Source organism: Rousettus aegyptiacus, unplaced genomic scaffold, assembly GCF_014176215.1.
Source record: "Rousettus aegyptiacus isolate mRouAeg1 unplaced genomic scaffold, mRouAeg1.p scaffold_m13_p_11, whole genome shotgun sequence".
NCBI classification, from domain to species: Eukaryota; Metazoa; Chordata; class Mammalia; order Chiroptera; family Pteropodidae; genus Rousettus; species Rousettus aegyptiacus.
This window is the reverse complement of record NW_023416286.1, coordinates 27,133,177-27,151,345: the sequence shown is the minus strand read 5'-3', so window position 1 is coordinate 27,151,345 and position 18,169 is coordinate 27,133,177. Positions and strand designations below refer to the sequence as shown.

Sequence of the window (18,169 nt, the reverse complement as noted above, 5' to 3'; positions counted from 1 at the left end):
AGAGACATTTAAAATGAAAGAGACTATTTCAAAGCAAAAGAAACTTTTAATCTGAAAGAGACTGAATTACTTTTAACCAGCAAATTTTAATGCCCCTCCTATCAGCAGAAATTGTGGGCTCATAAGAAAGAGTAAATCAGTAATAAAAACTAAAGAATCCAAATTTTCTTAAAATACCTGAGTTTGTTAATGTACATGTGATTGGGCCCTCTCATTGGAATGCTGATTTTATCTGAATTCATTGAGTGCCACTTTATTAGGTATTTTAAAAACGTTTTCTGTGTTTATTGAGTATGCTGCATCCAGTGATATAATTGCTGAACACGAAACTAGAGAAATTCAGGGAGTTTCTCCCTGACATGCACTGTGACAGTTAAAGCAGGTAACAGACAGCTGCAGGCCGTGTTGGAATACAAGATTCTCGTTTGGCATTTACTGCAATTGCAAAATCAACTTGTTAAGGAAAGACAACTAGACTCCGAACATCTTGATGTTTACATGTCCGATGGTCATAACATAAATTTAAATTGGGGAGTATGGCATACAAAATAATTACTAGTTTAAATGTCATTAAGTTATTGCTTGTCCCAAAGAGAAAAAGAGTTGCAAAACATAGCTGAATGTGTGTTTCTGCCACAGCAGGCAATTGCCTCCCGTTCCTTCTTCTCAGTACGCAATAAGATAAACATCTACAAGCCTTGGTTTTAGATTTGGACTCAATAGTTTGCTATACTTCTGCCCAAAGCCGTTAATTAATGTCTTCCTGTCTAAGTGCGCGTGAGTGTGTGTGCGTGCTCCGGTCTGCTTAAGACTTAAGCTCTGGGATAAAGAGCGACTGTGTCGTAGCCCTCCGGGGGCCTCGTGCGGGCTCGTGCATGAGTTTCGCAGTACAGCTCCCCCTCCACGAAGAAGTAGCCCTTTTGCTTGAGGTTGAGGTTGCAGTCAGCGCACACAAAGCACTCCGGATGCCGGTACTTATCCCGCGCCTTCACCACGGGCCCGCTGTGGAGAAAAAGGAGATCAGGTGAAAAATGCACAGCCCGAACCCTGATACGAAGGTGAGAACACCACAGATAGGCAGGTGGTATCTGCTTCACACTCGAGAAACTATAGGCTCCAGCTGTAAAAAGGGGCATAGCAGTGAAATTGATGTAATTGGCAGGGAGATCCAAGACGGCCATCATAAACCATCACGTGTTTCTCTCTGATGTGAATATTTTTCAAACAGGCCCAATCCACACCTGGCCATGGTTCCCTCAGCACAACCACTGGGGGTCCTGAGGCCAAGGCAGTGTCCCAGGTCCACTGTCTCCTCTGAAGGGAGGTGGGGCACTGAGGCTGAGCAGGGGCGGGGAGCACCCCCTCCCCACCCAGGGGGGCTGAGAGCAGCGCTCACAGGGCCCCAGGTAGGTGGTTCCCAGGCCAGCTGTACGAAAAATCAATAAAAAAATAACCTGGAACCATCAGGCTCATACGTGCCAAACATGGAAATAAACTGCTTTATTTACAAGCTGAAAAATAATTATAGGTTCTTAGTTCATGATCTTTCCTCATTGTTTCTTTGAAAGAAAAAGACACGATACAGATTGACAAACACCTCTGCAAAGAATTCTGATTTTGACTAAGGCTGTTGTCTACACAAGTAAATGTAGATTGCTTTCTGTGTTAGTGGCCCAGCCTCTCTTTTCTGTGGAGCACAGAGAAAACAGATCAAAAAGCAAAGCTGGTACTTACACGGTGGGTGGACTCGCCTCTACTGTCAAGACAATTTGCTACAATTTAGGAGCAAGAATTGCTTTTAGTAACATTACAGACTGTCCCATCTTAGGAGGTCCTCTCCGCTCCTGAGCTCTCTATCCTGCTTATTTCTGTCCCACATTCCCCGCTTTGCTCTGACCAGGCTTATCTCCCACTGCCCTCCTAGGGTGTATTCTGGATATTGGACGGATGGTGCCTTTGCGTGTAAGCTAATGGTAGAGGAACAGAATAAAAGGGTGGGAGAAGTGGCCGCATGAGACATCTACGATGGATTGAAATGGTCTAGTTCACTTGAAAATTTGAATTAGTCAGTTGTGACTATTCAAACATAATGGCCCTTGAATAGAAGGGGACTGTAATTTTAAAAATTATATTTCAGTGTTTGTGCAACTTAAGAAACTGAGTAAAGATGATGTGTTTTAATTAACAGCCTGATACCTCCCCCCTCACCCCCCCCCTTCCACTCCCCAATTTGTTTCCCTAGGTTTTAAAGACTAAACCTTAACAAAAGGAGGGCTTTGGGAAGGGAAGTTGTGATTCTTGGAAGTGTTTTTTAAAATATACTTCTGGGTATTTTTTTCATGAGAGTAATCTGAAATTATAAATCAAGATTGCTGACTCACATTATATGCCAGTTTTAGGGTACGTCTAAGGAATTTTGGTCGAAATATGCTAAATGTTGTGGGCGTTATATTTCAAGTCATTGACTAGCAATGCGGAACTGCTACCAAGATTTACAGGGAATTCCTGGGTTAGAAATGAAGCTTACACGATGCCACTCCCGCACTTGTCACAGAGTGGCATCTTCTGAGTGCCACCAGCACCGCCGTGTGCCTTCGTAACTGGAGCTCTCACGCTCCGAGTTCCAGCAGGACGGTCATCTGAAAAACAAAGTGTTTCCATTTATGGCAACGGAACAGCTGGCTGCAGTTTGTGCTTTGCTTCTATTTTAAGACGTGCCCTTTAACCCAAGGAATTCTTAAGTTGCACCCGCAGTCTCATTTCGAAAGGAGTAGGACTGGTTCAAGCATAACTGGCTCCGAAATGCGGTGCCTTACAAAAGAAAATTAGGTAAAACATTCTGCGGTTGTAGGGAGCTGCTACAAAATGCTCAATGGAGCAGAGAACATTTTGCATTTTCTTTCACTGTGGCAAAATATACATGATATAAAATTGACCATCTTAACCATTTTTAGCGTGTGATTCAGTGGCACTAAGTACATTCATAATGTAAAATCATTGCTTATATCCATTTCCAGAACTTTTCCATGGTTCCAACAGAAACTCTGTACCCATTGAACGATAGCTCCCCATCACCTCCGTCTCCCATACCATGCTAATCTTTACTGTACTTTCTGTCTCTGTGACTTGCTTACTCTAGGTGCTTCATATAAATGGAATTATATAATATTTGTCTTTTTGTCTGGCTTATTTCACTTGGCATGATGTTTTCTTTTAAAGGTTCATCCATGTTGCAGAATATGTCAGAATTTTATTTCTTTTTAAGGCTTAGTAACATTCCATTGTATGCATTATCCATTCATCTATCAATAGACATTTGGGTTTTTCCTACCTTTTGGCAATTGTGAATAATGCTGCAGTGAACATTGGTGTACCAGTATCATTGGAGTCCCCGCTTTCATTTCTTTTGGGTATCTAGCTAGGAGTGGGATAGCTGGATCCTATGGCAGTTCTACATTTAACTTTTTGAGGAGCCACCACAGTGGTTACACCATTTGACATTCTCATCAGCAATGCGCAAGGGTTCTCATTTCTCCACATCCTTACCAAAACTTGTTTTTTCCATTTAGTTTTTATAATAGCCATCCTAAGGGAGCATTTGCATTTTCGTGCAACGTTTAAAGGATAGTCTGTATCTTTGGGGGGTGGAAAAACATTGGCAAGAGTATGAGCCCTGAAGACAGTAGGAGTTGGCGACTCAGTTCTGTTTCTTACTTGCTTTGTGTGACTTTGCACAAATCCGCCCTCTTTATGCCTCAGTTTCTCATCTGTTAAGCAGGGGAAAAAATAGCTCCTACCTCACAGAGTTATTGTGAGAATTAAATGATCATGTATGAAAAGTACATAGCAGAGAATGTGAAACATAGTAAAGGTTCCTTATATTGTTATTCTAAATCTTGATGATGATACTCTGGAGTGTGACGAGGCTGAGAAAATTTGCAATATCCACTTAAACCTCTATTTTATAATTTATAAGTTGAGCTAGCCCTTGACTACTGTGGATGGAATTTGTCTTTGGTGCCTTTTTACCATCAAGTTGGTGGCTACTTAGACACATCCTAAAAGTTCCTTTTCTAAACCAGGCACCACCCAAATCCTTCTGGGCAAAGATTCATTTGATTTCTGAATAAAATCAGTATTTAGACTTTCATTCCCAGTATGTTTGCTGTCCGCCCCCCCACCCCCACCCCAACACACACCCGGCCCTCCAGTCACTGGCAGTAGAGGCTGCTCACCGGGGCCATCATTAACTAGTTCCTGGAGAACCCTGAAGGAGCCCGACTGGCGAGGCTGAGTAGGTTCGTCCCGATTGTCGTGGAGCATCCGGTACACATCTGACTGGGGGGGCACTGAGGCTGTGGGTTCACTGAAACACAATATGGCATGCAAAGGAGCATCAGGAGCACTGTGAGGCAATAGATGTGCAAGAAGCCACAGATATTGATAAACAGTAATCACTATATTTGCAGTAACTCCTGCGCAGAGATTTAGTATCTTCAAGTTAATCTCTATTATAGTTTAAAAGACAATGTTTATTCACACGGGTTGCCTTAAAAAAATGCCATTAATTAACCTAGGGATCACATCAGCACTTCTCCATTTTGCAAAATACTTCAGAGGGCAACTAAAATGTGACTATTAGGAAATAGCAATTTTAAAAAAAGGTTTGTCTGATGGATATATAATTATAGATAGAAACTGCAGGAGTGAGCCCAATTTGATAATTCCCAGTCATAAAGTCATTAAACTCAGATTCGTTTTTGATATTAAACTAAAAATATATGGTTTAATTTTGTTTTTAAGATTAATTTGCTTTAACTCCTGGACACAATGAAGGTATTTTGCTTGTAGATTAACGAAGTTCAAATTGTCAGTGTTTGAAAGCACAAATATAGAAACTTTTACATATGTGTCAGTTGTATTGACTACATTACATTTTCTAAATAGCCACATTTTAATTCATTTACAATAATAGTAGCTTTATTTTAATAAACTTTCTACAAATATATTCATAATGAGCAATTAGAAAATGCCACAATAAAACTACATGTCAGGCACTAAATGCTTTATTATTTTATGCCATTCAGTTGCATTATCTAGACAAGGTAGTTGCTATCTGCATGTATTTGTATACCTATATCATATTTAGAAATAATCATCTTATATATCTGAATTTCCTTGCAAAATGGCTTTGAGATACATTATATTATTATCATATGTATTCATCCCAAGAGATAGCTTTGGAATATTGTTACATGGCATTCTTAAGCATTACACTGCTTTAATTTATAAAAAGTGGTCTGTAATATTGAAAATAATGATTTTCTCTCACAGTAAATCATTCTAATTGAAGAAACTTGATGACAAAAGTACTTTGAACAAATATTCATAATAAAGAAGAAAGTCAAAACAGAGACCATTGGAAATTAAATATTTATATTATTACTAGCTTGAAGTATTCCCTTATTCATGGCAAAATCCACAAGATGCCATTAGAAGAGAGAAATATCATCCTTTTAAAAACCCTCTGGATCTCCCATCCTTTCCCAATTTTTGACCCCCGAAGGAGAAACATAGTGTATTAGATTATTAATCACTTTTGAGAAGTATCATACTAGACAATTTTAAAGCACATTGTAGCTTTTCAAAGCACATATACATTTGGTCTTTCCGTGATTTCAGTTTATTAAAATTGGTCATATAAAGCTCTAGTTAGTTAATTCTTCAAATCGCCTTTATCATTAAGCCTAGATATTTGCAATAAATCCTTAGCATTTTTTTCCTTAAAGCTTCTCACAGAGCTTTCTTTCAATTAAGACAGTGTTAAAAGACACCAGTAAAGCTGACATTGCCCATGTGTTTAGTTAATATTCTCATTGTTCAAAAAGACTCATATTACCTCATTGAGGGTGTTTCCCCTAGAGCTGTTGAAACCTGACCCTGAAGTGTTTCCATAATATTGTCATCTGAGTACAACTGCATAGGTGTATTAAACTGAGCATGTACAATCTTCACACCAGGAAGTTCCATTTCCAAAGGAATGTTAGGGGCCAGCTTAGCAGCAACTTTCAAGTCACCTGGGCAAATAGTACTAACAGTGCTGACAGAAGAAGGGGTGCTACGTCCACTGCTACCGTCAATACCGGACGGAGTACTGCATCCACTGTGTTAACGACCACGTCACACAGAGATGACACAGAAAAACCAGACAGGAGAACACAGAGAACAAGTACAGAGAGGTTAAAAAGAAGTTGAAGACAAAAAGTAAGAGGTGAATTAAATCAAATTAAAACAAAATATTTCTGGCTATGATTTGTTTTAAAAAGGGAATACATTTAAAAATTCATGATGGGAAAACTTGAACAAAATTAAAAGGTACAGGTGATGTTGCATTTTTTGGCTCTATTCTCCTAGGCCATATGTCAGTTGAAGGTTGCACATAAGCAAGTTGCATAAAAAGTAGAAAAGATATGAATCTACTCACTTTTAAAAAATATGCCAGATAAATTTAAACTTGACCACATCACAGACAAATGGTGCAGGGAAATTACATTGGCCAGGCATCCATTTACATTTCTGAGGCGCAATATTTAAAATTAAAATATCGACGAATGATTCTTCACAAATAGTAACTGAAGATCTAGTCAAATATTTAGGCTAAACATTTCAAAATAAGTATGTTTCAGAAGTGGTGGTCAGCTTTAATTTAATAGTAATTAGCAACCTGTGATAAAGATTATGTTTAAGGCCATTTTGTAGAAGTTTTATTGTTACTATTTTAACTTTTTCTATTTTCATTCTTTAATTTTATGAAGAGTACACTTTAAAAAATTGTTTGGTTATTTAATACAGGCTCTAGAACAGCCAACAAATGCTTGTCACCTTGAAATTAATGATTAAAGAGCAAATAAGGTGATCTTGGATTCTTAGGAGGCTACCTAGGGGTGTGATATATTTCTTTTATACATAGCTATTTCATGTAAAAATTTGAAAGCACGCATATTTTCATGCATATTTATCATTTCCTTTTGCAGACAAGTTGAAGGGACTTCTTATTGAAACATCAGAAAGGCCAGTCATGCAAGAACAGCTACGGAGGGCTCATTTCTCTATGAAGCTAGATAGGAGGTCACAATTGACATGCCACAGACTAAAAAGTCATTTTTCTACATGCATTTTGAGTACAGTATGAGAAATGCATTTTATAAGAAAATGAAATATACTCAGATTTTTTTTTTTTAAAGCACAATCATTTAAGACAAAGCCAAAAGAAATGTTATTATTAATGTAAACTTCGGTCATGCCTGCAGATTAGTGTTGCTGTTAACTCAATTCAGAGGACAATTTGTATGGTGTGTTTATCTCAAGTCAGTATTCTCTTAGGACTCAAATATGGCCCGTATGTATCTGCATTTACTCTCTGGGGCTACTAATGCTGACTTTGGCCCCACACAGAGAGCACAAAACAAAAGGAGTTGGGGATTGATGACTTCATCAGTGCCGCAGCCTGATTAGTCTGGACAAATCATGTTTCCATTTAAATGGATTAAAAATATTTTTTTGTCTTGTGTTATCCAATTCAGCTACCTGCACAGCCTAAATTAGTTGGGTAAATAAAGACTTGCTCCTTCACATCCTGGCTCTTGAGAACTTGTTTAAAACACAATCTGTGAATTGATAGATCGCATACCACAATTTAAGTGGCTTATTCACCATTTTCAAAGGCTCAGCTCTACAGTGATCCCGAAATTGACTTCAGTTGGTAAAAGAATAGAAGTGAAATTTTAGTTGTGTTGCAGTTTAGTCAAGACAATATTGATTTGCTCTAAACATAATGAGGCCTATTAAATTGTAATTTAGGGATTTGAATCACTGAGTTAAATCTTGGGAGACCTGGGCTTAGAATAGTGAACCTTTTCAACAAGCATTTATGACTTCTCTGACCTGATTGTGTCCCAAGCATAGTACTAGACAGTGGACAGCTAAATTATGATCAATTCAGAGATTATAGAGATACTTTATTCTACAGTTGTGATTAGTAATCTTTTTTTGTAGTTACTGTTCTTGTATACAGGCATGTGTGTGTATATAACTTTATTTAAGCAAAGATTATGTCTTCTGTTTCCTAGTTTATCATTCTATTTAGGGGCCTGTGTCTATTAACAAGCAAGAATTACTTGTTAATAAATTTCTGGGACTATTTTAAAAGATCTCTTGAACTGATGCTTTAAATAAATAGTTTTTATGGATTCCAGTCACTATGAATATCATCATGGGTCACCCTGACCTAGTTCTGTAACTTGGAAAAGTAAATACTAACGAAATTTCTTGACATGGACTTGGTGACGTGGCAAGACCACCTACCTATAAGGTTGATGATATATACTCAGTTACTTCACTCTTAGATCATTAGAGAAATAATTGATTTTCCTGGTATGTGTACAGACTCTTTGGGACATGCTTCTGAAAGCAACTTGTCCAAAACCACTCACAGGATTGTATTTTATCATTTGATTCTATAAAATATCTTTTATATATTTTTAATGATAACTTAATGATAAAAATTTACATGTTCGTATATGAAAATACTGGCTTTTTAATATGCTTCGATTATGATGAAATCATTAAAAGAACCATAACTAGAAGCAAAACTCTAGGGAGATTAACATATTATCAATTTAGCATCTCCAACTTACTTCTGATTAAAAAGTTGGTCATTAATAGTGTAGTTATACCTTGGTACGTAGTCACTCAAAATTCCACCTTGATGAAGAATCATTTGGTGAGAACAAGAAATTCAGAAGCTAGAGCCAATAGTGAGGGGCCATAGGAAGAAAGGAAGGATGGTAGAGGTATTTTTACAATTCTTTAAGATTTGCGTACTGGTACCTGTTTTTTAAGCAAATCTCTCATCCCCATTTCTCCTCTCCCCTCTTCCAAATTCAGCTATATTAACAGTCACCTTATGATGACAAAATTATGAATGGCTTGTCATTGTCGCCATATTTAAATTAAAATGAAAATATGAAATAAAGCCATTACATACCTGAATCTCTCTGTCTTTTCCTGAATTTTTATAAAATTAACTGTTATTGGTCTTTAGCAAAGGCAAGGTATACATTATTCTAATGTATCATTTTATTCAAGCCTCCCGAAGTCCTGCAGTTAGTGAACTTAAGTTATGCTAACCTCGAAAGAATGCAAGTTAACTGTGCTTCTTTAGGAAGGCGTATATGTATTTATTCAATAGTAAAATAGCATTTTAACTTTTAATCTGGTGTTATGTTATTAGGAGTAGGGTCGGGAAGCTATTGAATGTAGAGAAATAGAGAAAAGATGGAGAGGAAAATAGAATGGGGAAAAAGTGAACTAACAAAGAGAAGTAAAAAGGGGTTGTGCACAGTTGCAAGTATGAGGGAGGGGTAATAACTCCTGCTTATCCTTGCCACTCAGGAAATATTATTAGGTATCCTTTGAATTTTGTTCCTTTATCAAATGAACACTTCTTGAGTATTTACTCTGTTCCAGCTGCATTTCTAGGTGGTGGGAATATAATTACATGCTTGCATTCTAGTGGGGGAAGATCTATTTTGTAGTAATTGCCTTTTAGCATCTTTCTCCTGTTCTTTCGCTCCATTGCTTCTTTCTGAGTCTGATATAAAAAAATTGTCTGGCTTATTTTGAGGTAATCCTCCGGTCCCAACTCTAGCTTATGAAAGGTCTACACATAGACATCATATATCAAGTGATGACCGACCATCCACAGCAGGTTTCATAACCTCAGCTGTCTCCAGGGGCCACACTTTTATGAAAATGGGCCAGGTATCATACATTTAGGAGTGATGGGCATTTATTTGGACAAGCTGGAGAATAGGTGTTCCATCTAAAAAGAACTTACTTAAGTTCATTTTTGTTAAACTACCAGAAGGTTAAATAAAACATTGTCTGTGAATGAATCTACCTATGGCCCACTAGTTTGGGACACCTGATGTAGATCATTATTCAATGTTCTTAACCTGTTCGGATCAATGGAGCTTAACCATCAACTTCCTTCCTCTTGGCTGGCTGATGCAGCGGAGGTCAGAAGAATGAGTTTGAGGTTTCCTGAACTCACTATTTCCTGATGTGGCAATGCAGGGCTTTAATTTCTTCTCTCGTAGGTTGGAGTTTAATTTCTAGAGACAATATTTGAAAAGGATCATCTGAAGATGATCTGTTTCTCTGATGGTGGGACAGCAATGAAGAGCCCGCCCATGATCATTTCAATGTGTACACAGTTATTCATGAGGGTAACTGATCTATCTCCCTCCCTCCCAACTCTGTCTTTATTTTCCCCTAGTGGAAAAGTTCCTTTTCAAGTAGCCTCTCTTCAGTTGCAAGTATCCACTAGAATGTAAGTTGATTTTTTGTGTAAGAGCTAGAATGACTGGGATTACATAGTGAGCTCTGAGGGTGCACTAACAAACAAGTGCTGAGGCCGGGTGATCAGAGTCTGTCCAACCTATAAAGCTACACTGTGTCCCCACGTTTGCCCCATCTGCTTCCTTACTCCTGATGGGGTGCTGCTTTCCATTTCTGTTCCTACTGGCCGGGCCTTCCTGAACTGGGATAGGGTACAAATGCCTGCCTCAGAGGTCGCTGTGTTCTGGATAGGATCCTCAGGGGTATTAGTTATAAATATTTGTGCTGATTGCATAACATCTCCAGCTCTATAATCTTGTCGATGTTTACTTTCAGAAATGAAGGTTAGTTGGCTCTCTTCTCTTCTAAGTGAGTTTGTTCCTTTTGATGTTGAAATAAGCTTCGAAATGAGACAAGTCACTCCAAACATCTAAAAGTTACTATTCTTGGTAATTAGCAAAGATTTATTAAAGAAGCATGCACTCCAAACTTCACAATCTCAAAGCTTATGACCTGCTTCGGCCTGGGATTACGAAAGGTTTGGGCCGAATATTGTGCTTGTGTTCAAAGTAGTTCACATCCTGTAAAAACAAAGGGTTAAAAGGTATGTATATTCACATAAAATGAAATGAACAATAGTTGTGCAGAGCAGATTATTTACCACCAAATACTGACATGACTAAGAAGGGCGATGATGGAAACGGGGCAGTTTCTTCATTTTAGCCATCTATGCACTGAATGTTCAGGAACTGGCGGATCGGACTCCAGAACATTAGAACCATGTTCTAGATGCTTGTCTTTAAAATAACACTCTGATCATGCCTTCGGGAAAGTAAAAATAAAACAGCAAGAGCTGGACTTTTGGAAGGAAAAGACACCGTACTATCACTGTTAAGAACATGGTGGCCAGAGACTGAGTCCGATACTTACTTTTGAGGTGAACTAGGAATGAGACCCCGCAGCTGTCCATGAAGCGCATCTTGTATATTGCTAGTTGAATAGAGCCCAATGGGTGAGTTATAGGAAGCGCTCACTACCTGTCTTTTGTCATCAATGTTTGCTGCTGCAACAAAAGGCTGGGCCTTTCTGTTGTGCGCGGTACCAATGGGTTTGAACTCCTGTACAATGGCAGACAAAATACACAGAGCCACAGAATGCACGACAAAGCCGTTAATGAGCAAACCAACAGCATCGTATTGTTAATCAAGGCTTCTTTACTCACTACGGGATTAATGGCAAGGCTAAAGGAGGAGTTAGGTATAAACCTTTCTACATCTTTTGTGAAATTTACATGTGCTATATTCATCCGCCAGCTGTTAAGGTGCAAAGGAATTGACCTTAGTCAAAATAGTATAAAATAATTCAAACACTGTATCTTTTGTCTGCCCCCTGCTGATTTCCATGTTTATAGCTTTTTAAAAGAGTCTCCTATGACTCATTTGATTACAGAAATTTTATGCCAGAAATAAAATTCAGGGCTTAGAAAAATTATTCTAGTTAACATTTTCTCAAGTAGAACTTACGTATGCTTTTTCTATTAATATTTTAATAAAATTTCCCTCGTTTTAGGAAATTGAGGAACAAAATAGAAAGGGAGCGAGCATTTGTAAATAACTATACTGAATCATTTTAACTAATTCAAGTAAATGTTGTTTTTTTCTTCATACCTACAACAAAAAGCAAAATTCTTAATTTGAATTAAGTTATAACTTTAAGTTTAGAAAAACAATAAGAATTAAAAGACTTTTTCCATATGAAAGCAGGAATAAAATTTATAGAAATGCCTCCTTTTTCATTATGATGATTGCACGTTTTGTATTTAAAGAATTATCCATGTTTACTCTAGTCTCAGAAAGGCTAAGGTTAATGCATAGATAGCTAATGTACATGATTCATACAAGAATTTTCGCTTTACTGCTTGGGAAAGAGGATCAAACATCAGAGTCCTAAACTCTGAGCTCAAAATATGTCTGAATGATCCGAACTTCTATATTATTATTTTTAAATGTCAGACTGACGTTCTTCAATTTTTATATAGATTTATAATTTGATAAAGTTGTTAAAAAATTTTTATTTCTAAACAACTGAAGAAAACCAAAAGAGAATGTTAAAATACACATGAGCTAATTCTCTTCCCAAACTTTTTCATTTGGCAGACTTAGTAAGATAAATCTTTACAATATTTTCACTTGCACAGTCACATCAACTTCGGTTACTTTTATGAATGTGCTACCAGCGTTTCACACAGATTTCAAGTAGTGCAAACATTTATGATTATTTGAGATGTTACTGGAAAGAGACTGTTTTTATTTAAAAAATAATGAGATCTTGTAATATTCTTGTTTGTCTTTTTTTTTTAGAAAAGAAACTATCTCTCCTTTTTAGTGGTGGAACCAGATAGAGTTTTGCATAGAGAACCTTATGCCTGAGGACACCAGCAACTTCCTGTAGGGACCCAAGCAGCATAATGCTTTGTTTTGGTTCTCCTGAGCAGGCAATCATCACACATATTCCTTATATCTCCATCTAGGTCTATTGGCAAAGCCCACTAAAAAAAAAAAAAAAATGATATGACAAAGCAAATGAAGTGGAGTGTCAAATGACTTTGACTCAAGCTGCCCCAAATCTTATGGTACCTGAAAATCTGTGACATGGTCCTCTCATCAGCCTTGGACATCACATTTTAACACCCTTTTGAACTTGACAAGAAGGTTTGAGTTGAATAAAATAGCCCATGGTACTATAGTGTGATTTGAATTGACTACCAGTTTATCAATTCCATTTTTTTCCTTTAGAATAATGGCTCACTGCCTAGGAGTTGGCTGGATGACAATATAGTTGCTGCTTTTAGAAAGCAGAATGACTGAAACAATCAGATGTGGCTTCAGAAAAATGTTGAATTCCAGAACGCGTGAAAATATGTGTAGTCATACATTTATATAGTGGTCCAATCTGATTGTTTTGGCTAATTTAAAAATAAATTTGGATTGGCTGTGTTTTATGATTAACCATTATGATTAGACATTATTATGGCATGAAATCGTGAATTGGTAATAATTGTAAGTTCTGACAATGGCCATGATTCAAGCCTTTCTTATTCTTTTTTTGATATGAAAGAAGACAGAAGGCTAATTGCCTAATCAAGTTTTGGTGGATTATAAATCTCAGGCTAATTAAAAGACTAAATTAGGACTAAAAGACTCAAATTATATGGAATTTATTTTTATTTTTATTATTATTTTTAGAATAAAGTATGACATACCTTAAAGATATATATCGGTAAATAGAATTGAAATTACAAAAATTAGTTAATAAAATGTGATGGCTTTATGGGAAAAAAATTTTTCTGCCCTTATTTCATTTTATTAGTCTTTAGATGGTAAACAAACATGGATGATGATTATCCTGTAAATGAGGCAACGTCTCTGAAAAATATTTGTGCACTAATAATCTCTAGTAGTATTTCCAAATAACAGCACATAAGTTAATCAGCTCTGAGCCTTTTCTTAGCCATTTTCAGTTTTGGTTATATATAGCAAAGATCACAAATGTGTAATTTGTTAAGGAGAAAATATCCTTCTATTTTCTACTCAGATTATAAAAGGAAGTGTTTCTAATACCTGCTTCAAACATTTGTATTTGGGCTTTGCAAAGCATTAGCTTATGGGCTGCTAAGTTATTCCAAAAAAGCACAATGAAATGTATACACCAAAGGTAAACAAAATTTAATTATGGCACTGAGAGGCAACATTCTATCCAACTTTTACATCACCGTTGATGGTCAAACAGAATTGAAAGACAAAACCAATTAGATGTTTGCTATTCCACTTTAAATTCTTTTTATTTATAGTGGAAAATCAATAGTAATAGAAAATAGCAGTAAAAACTTTATATAGACGTTAATATAGTCCAGCTCTTGTGTTTATTCTACCCAGACAAAAGTATCCAGATGATTCTTATCTCTTAGGAATTCAATAAATAATCATTGCAACTAATTAAATTAAATATTATTTTTAAATGTTAGGAGCTGATATTGAAGAATTATATTTGGAATTAACAGCATGCTAAAGCTGCCAGAGTAAAAGCTAAGAAACTTGGCAGAGGTCCGCTGACATCCAGGAGAATGCAGCTCTTGACAGCGATCTCCCAAGTCCTGGAATGACCTCAGCAATGACAGCATTCAAAGACAGTTCACCTTTTAGTTTCTCACTTGGACGCATCATAAAGATCGAGTCTGAGAACTGAAGCAATTGCTGATTCCAACAGAAACACGTTTGATTATATACATATGTATTTATTTACTAGAAAAAATGGTGGGGAAATAAGGGAAACACACTATATCAAGTGTTCATGTATTCGATCAAGCCACAGTAATTAAATGATTAAATTTTATCATATTTGGAATTTATGAACAATCACTCCCTCCGCCTCATTCTCACTCCACAAATGAAAAATCAAATCACTCTTGTAATTACTTTTTCTGCAGTGATCTGTTTCAAGTGTTTCCTATTTCTCATTGGGGAAGAGTTTGGAGAAATAGGAATTATGAAAGCTTGCTTTATGTTGCCTGCCATACAGCTATTAAAACTTTGTAGAATAAAGGTATGAAAATATAAAAAACTTCAACTCATATCCACCTGACTGTGCATGTAGCATGTCTTTATTTTCAAATCTTCTATGCAAAGATAAATACATAAATGGAAATAGCTAACTTCTCATTTAGAAAAGAATCATTTTTGCTTCTGAAAAACATCCTTCCTATCTTGTGATAGCTCCATTATAATTTTGAGTTGTTCAACTAACATTAAACAAAGATGAGGTAATATTATATTTGAAAATGTAAGCTTCAAAGAAGGACAAAAAACTCTAATATACTTTTAGCCTAGAGCATCGCTTTGTTATGAAAAATGCATATGTCTGCTCATAGGCCAGGTTCAAAATTGTATGGAAGGCATTTCTTCATTGGCTGGGGTTGATCTAAATTATAACATTTAAGGTTTCAAGTAGAAATTTATGAAAATGAAATTTAACTATTTAATAACAACATGGAAAAATGAAAAAAATAGATGTTAAAATTTTGCATCAATTATTATTTATACCTGTGTAGGAAAAATTCCCCAAAGGCTAAAGCTCTTCATAGGGAAAAAGACTGAAAATAAATATACTAAGATTTTATTAGTCGTGGCTAGGTTTGAATGCTAGTATATAGTAGTGGGTTTTTTTCCAACAAATATATATTACTTTTTAAATTAAAAAGTATTTTATTCCAATAGCAAAGACCACATAACTTACAGTAAAAGTTTGACTCGGGTTGAGAAACAAAACTCACATTTTGCATTGCATTTTACTCTTCACCTACAATGGCATCTTAAGGCATCATATATTAAAGGCATTTGTTTCTCACACTGACACACCTTCATTGTCCAGAAGGTTTTTTATTTGTAGAGTTTTCATTTGTGGAAAAAAAAGACATCTCTTTGTAAAGCTTTGTGTTAATTAAAAAAATAAAAGGATACAAACATAACCACAGTTTAGCTTTTCTCCAATCTCATTCTACAAGTTAAATTCACTGCCTGGTTTTTACCACTGCATTTTGTCCTCCTAGTTTATGCTTTAGGATTTTCAGATAGCAGAGGTTGTGCTGAAATTGAGCTATGTTGTATAGGGAATGTCTATCCTGAAAGCGCCATCTTATGTGAACTGATCATGCAGAAATCTGGCCCGAGGATGCAAGGAGTAGGAATCCTCTGGAATCCATTAGGAAAAGAATTGAAATGTTTCTTATCTCTGAGCCCTTTAAACACTGTCTTCTTGGAGAGGGTGCCAGTAAAAAATAGTCATGACTCAAACTAAAGGAATGTTCAAAGGCTCCATCTAACTGGCTTCTGTAGCCCTTAACCTAATCTTTATCGTTTTCTTTTTTCAACCTATCTCATTTTCTTTTCTCCATTTGTAGTATCATAAATGGTCATGTTGTCTAACCCCAAACTGTAGGACACATAGGCTAACACATAATCGACAAGAGGCCAGAGTATTTAAAATTAGGATTATATTTTAAAACCCAATTTTTGGAATAACCATAGTTATAAATCATAGAATAGTGATAGAATAGTCATAGATTCATACTTATAGTTTACAAAAGAGGCCTCTCCTAGAGCTAAAACTCAGACAATTGCCCTTAAATTCCAATTTTGGAGAGATGTTAGCAAAACACAGGCTCCCATTTCCTTGTAAGCTCGCCCTGTGCCTATTAAGTACTTGCTGAGTCAGTCACTCACATGCCAGAGGGGGCGCTGCAACATGATCAAGGATCACTGGGACTTTTGTCAGATCTATCTAATTGGTGCCATACCTTGGCATCTCACCTTGATGAAATGGGGTTTAAAAAATTAGAAATTTTGGAAGGAAAAACAATTGCAAAAGGGTGCAGTACAATTTTAGATGTGCACTACACATGGAAAAGAAAATTCAGAATTCTATCCAGTTTGTCCTGGTTTTAATAAGAGATTTAGTGGTCAATAAATGCATGTATGCAAGCCTTGAATTTCTTTCTTTTTTTTTTTTAAGCATCACATGATCTTTTTTTCTCATGCGTTGCCGCTAAGTGATGAATTGATTTAGGTGGGAAGATGTAGGTGGGCTTGGGCATTACTGCAAAGAACCATCTACAAATGGCAGCTCTGCCTCAAGAACTCTGTTTTTTCTTCCTCCAATCTTTTCTTCTATCAAAGATGATGTTGATTAGAAGTATTATTATTGACCAAGCCACATGGGAGGCCAGCCTAAGTCACCATCACTCTCCCATTACATTTATTACTTGTCTCACCCATTTTATCTTTTGCTCGTTTACCCTGAAGAGGAGAACACTTATCTGACCTAACTATCCCACTTACTTGCCCAATCACTTTTGCTGTGCAACAGCTGGGGATGGTTATACAGTTTATCTTTAGTCCCTCCCGTTTCTTTTATCCGTTGGCTATTTATTATTTTAACTGAAAATAAAGTTTTAATTCAAAGTAATTTGTAATGACCCTTGTAAGAATAATGAGGACAGCCTTCCTGGTGTCTACGAAGCCCTATATCACAGCAGCTTCCTATCTCACTGTCATGATGAGGCCAGGAGGCCTTCTGATCACAGCTTGGGAGGGAGAGTACCAGACTCACAATTATGAGATCCAATATTTCTGTGAATGATTCAATGTGCCAGCTTCTTTTACTATATTATTTTACCTAAATCTTTGAGAAGCCCTATGAGAGACATGTACATAGGTTACTCTACATGTATTTTACAGAGAAGAAAATGGAGCCTTATGGAGACGAGTGGACAACCTGAAGGACAAAGTCAGGAGTTGATGATGCTGAAAGGGAAACACCACTGAAGCATAAATTACAAATACATTTTCACTAGATATTTAGAAAAACCACACTTTGGGACTATCTACTCAGTTTCGTAGGAATACTTGTTTTAAAGGGGATGTTTAATTGGGGAGTTTCTAAGTAGAGGTTCTAAAACCCTTTTTTTTAATTACATTTTCTATACAGCACCATTGGGTTGGTTTAATATCAGATTCTTGGAGCTTTTGAGGGTAGACGTAATCAGATATGCATCAGATTATTAAATTAATTCAGCTCAGTAGATAGAGTTGCCTCAAGGGGATACCCTTCATCTTTGTAATTCAACTGCATGTGCAGAATATCACCATGATTACATAATGCAAAACTTTTCATGCAGTAAAATTAGTCATAGAATGTCATAACTGAGAATTAA

The 18,169-nt window shown here is 36.5% G+C and overlaps 1 protein-coding gene across 3 annotated transcripts in view; it reads right to left on the bottom strand.

The window, feature by feature from the left end:
* Positions 1-258: 258 nt before the first annotated feature.
* The window catches only part of PDLIM3 (PDZ and LIM domain 3), a 28,918-nt gene continuing 11,007 nt past the window's right edge, over positions 259-18,169 (bottom strand). The window contains exons 4-8 of one of the 3 annotated variants that reach the window (XM_016143951.2): positions 10,915-10,982; positions 5,900-6,163; positions 4,236-4,366; positions 2,528-2,639; positions 259-1,002 (exon numbers count right to left, since the gene is read on the bottom strand). In XM_016143951.2, coding sequence (XP_015999437.1) covers positions 813-1,002; positions 2,528-2,639; positions 4,236-4,366; positions 5,900-6,163; positions 10,915-10,982 — 765 coding nt within the window. In that variant the 3' untranslated portion in view covers positions 259-812. Of the gene's footprint in view, positions 1,003-2,527; positions 2,640-4,235; positions 4,367-5,899; positions 6,164-10,914; positions 10,983-11,331; positions 11,520-18,169 lie in introns of all 3 variants that reach the window. The other 2 variants (XM_016143952.2, XM_016143953.2) reach the window with 2 other exon arrangements.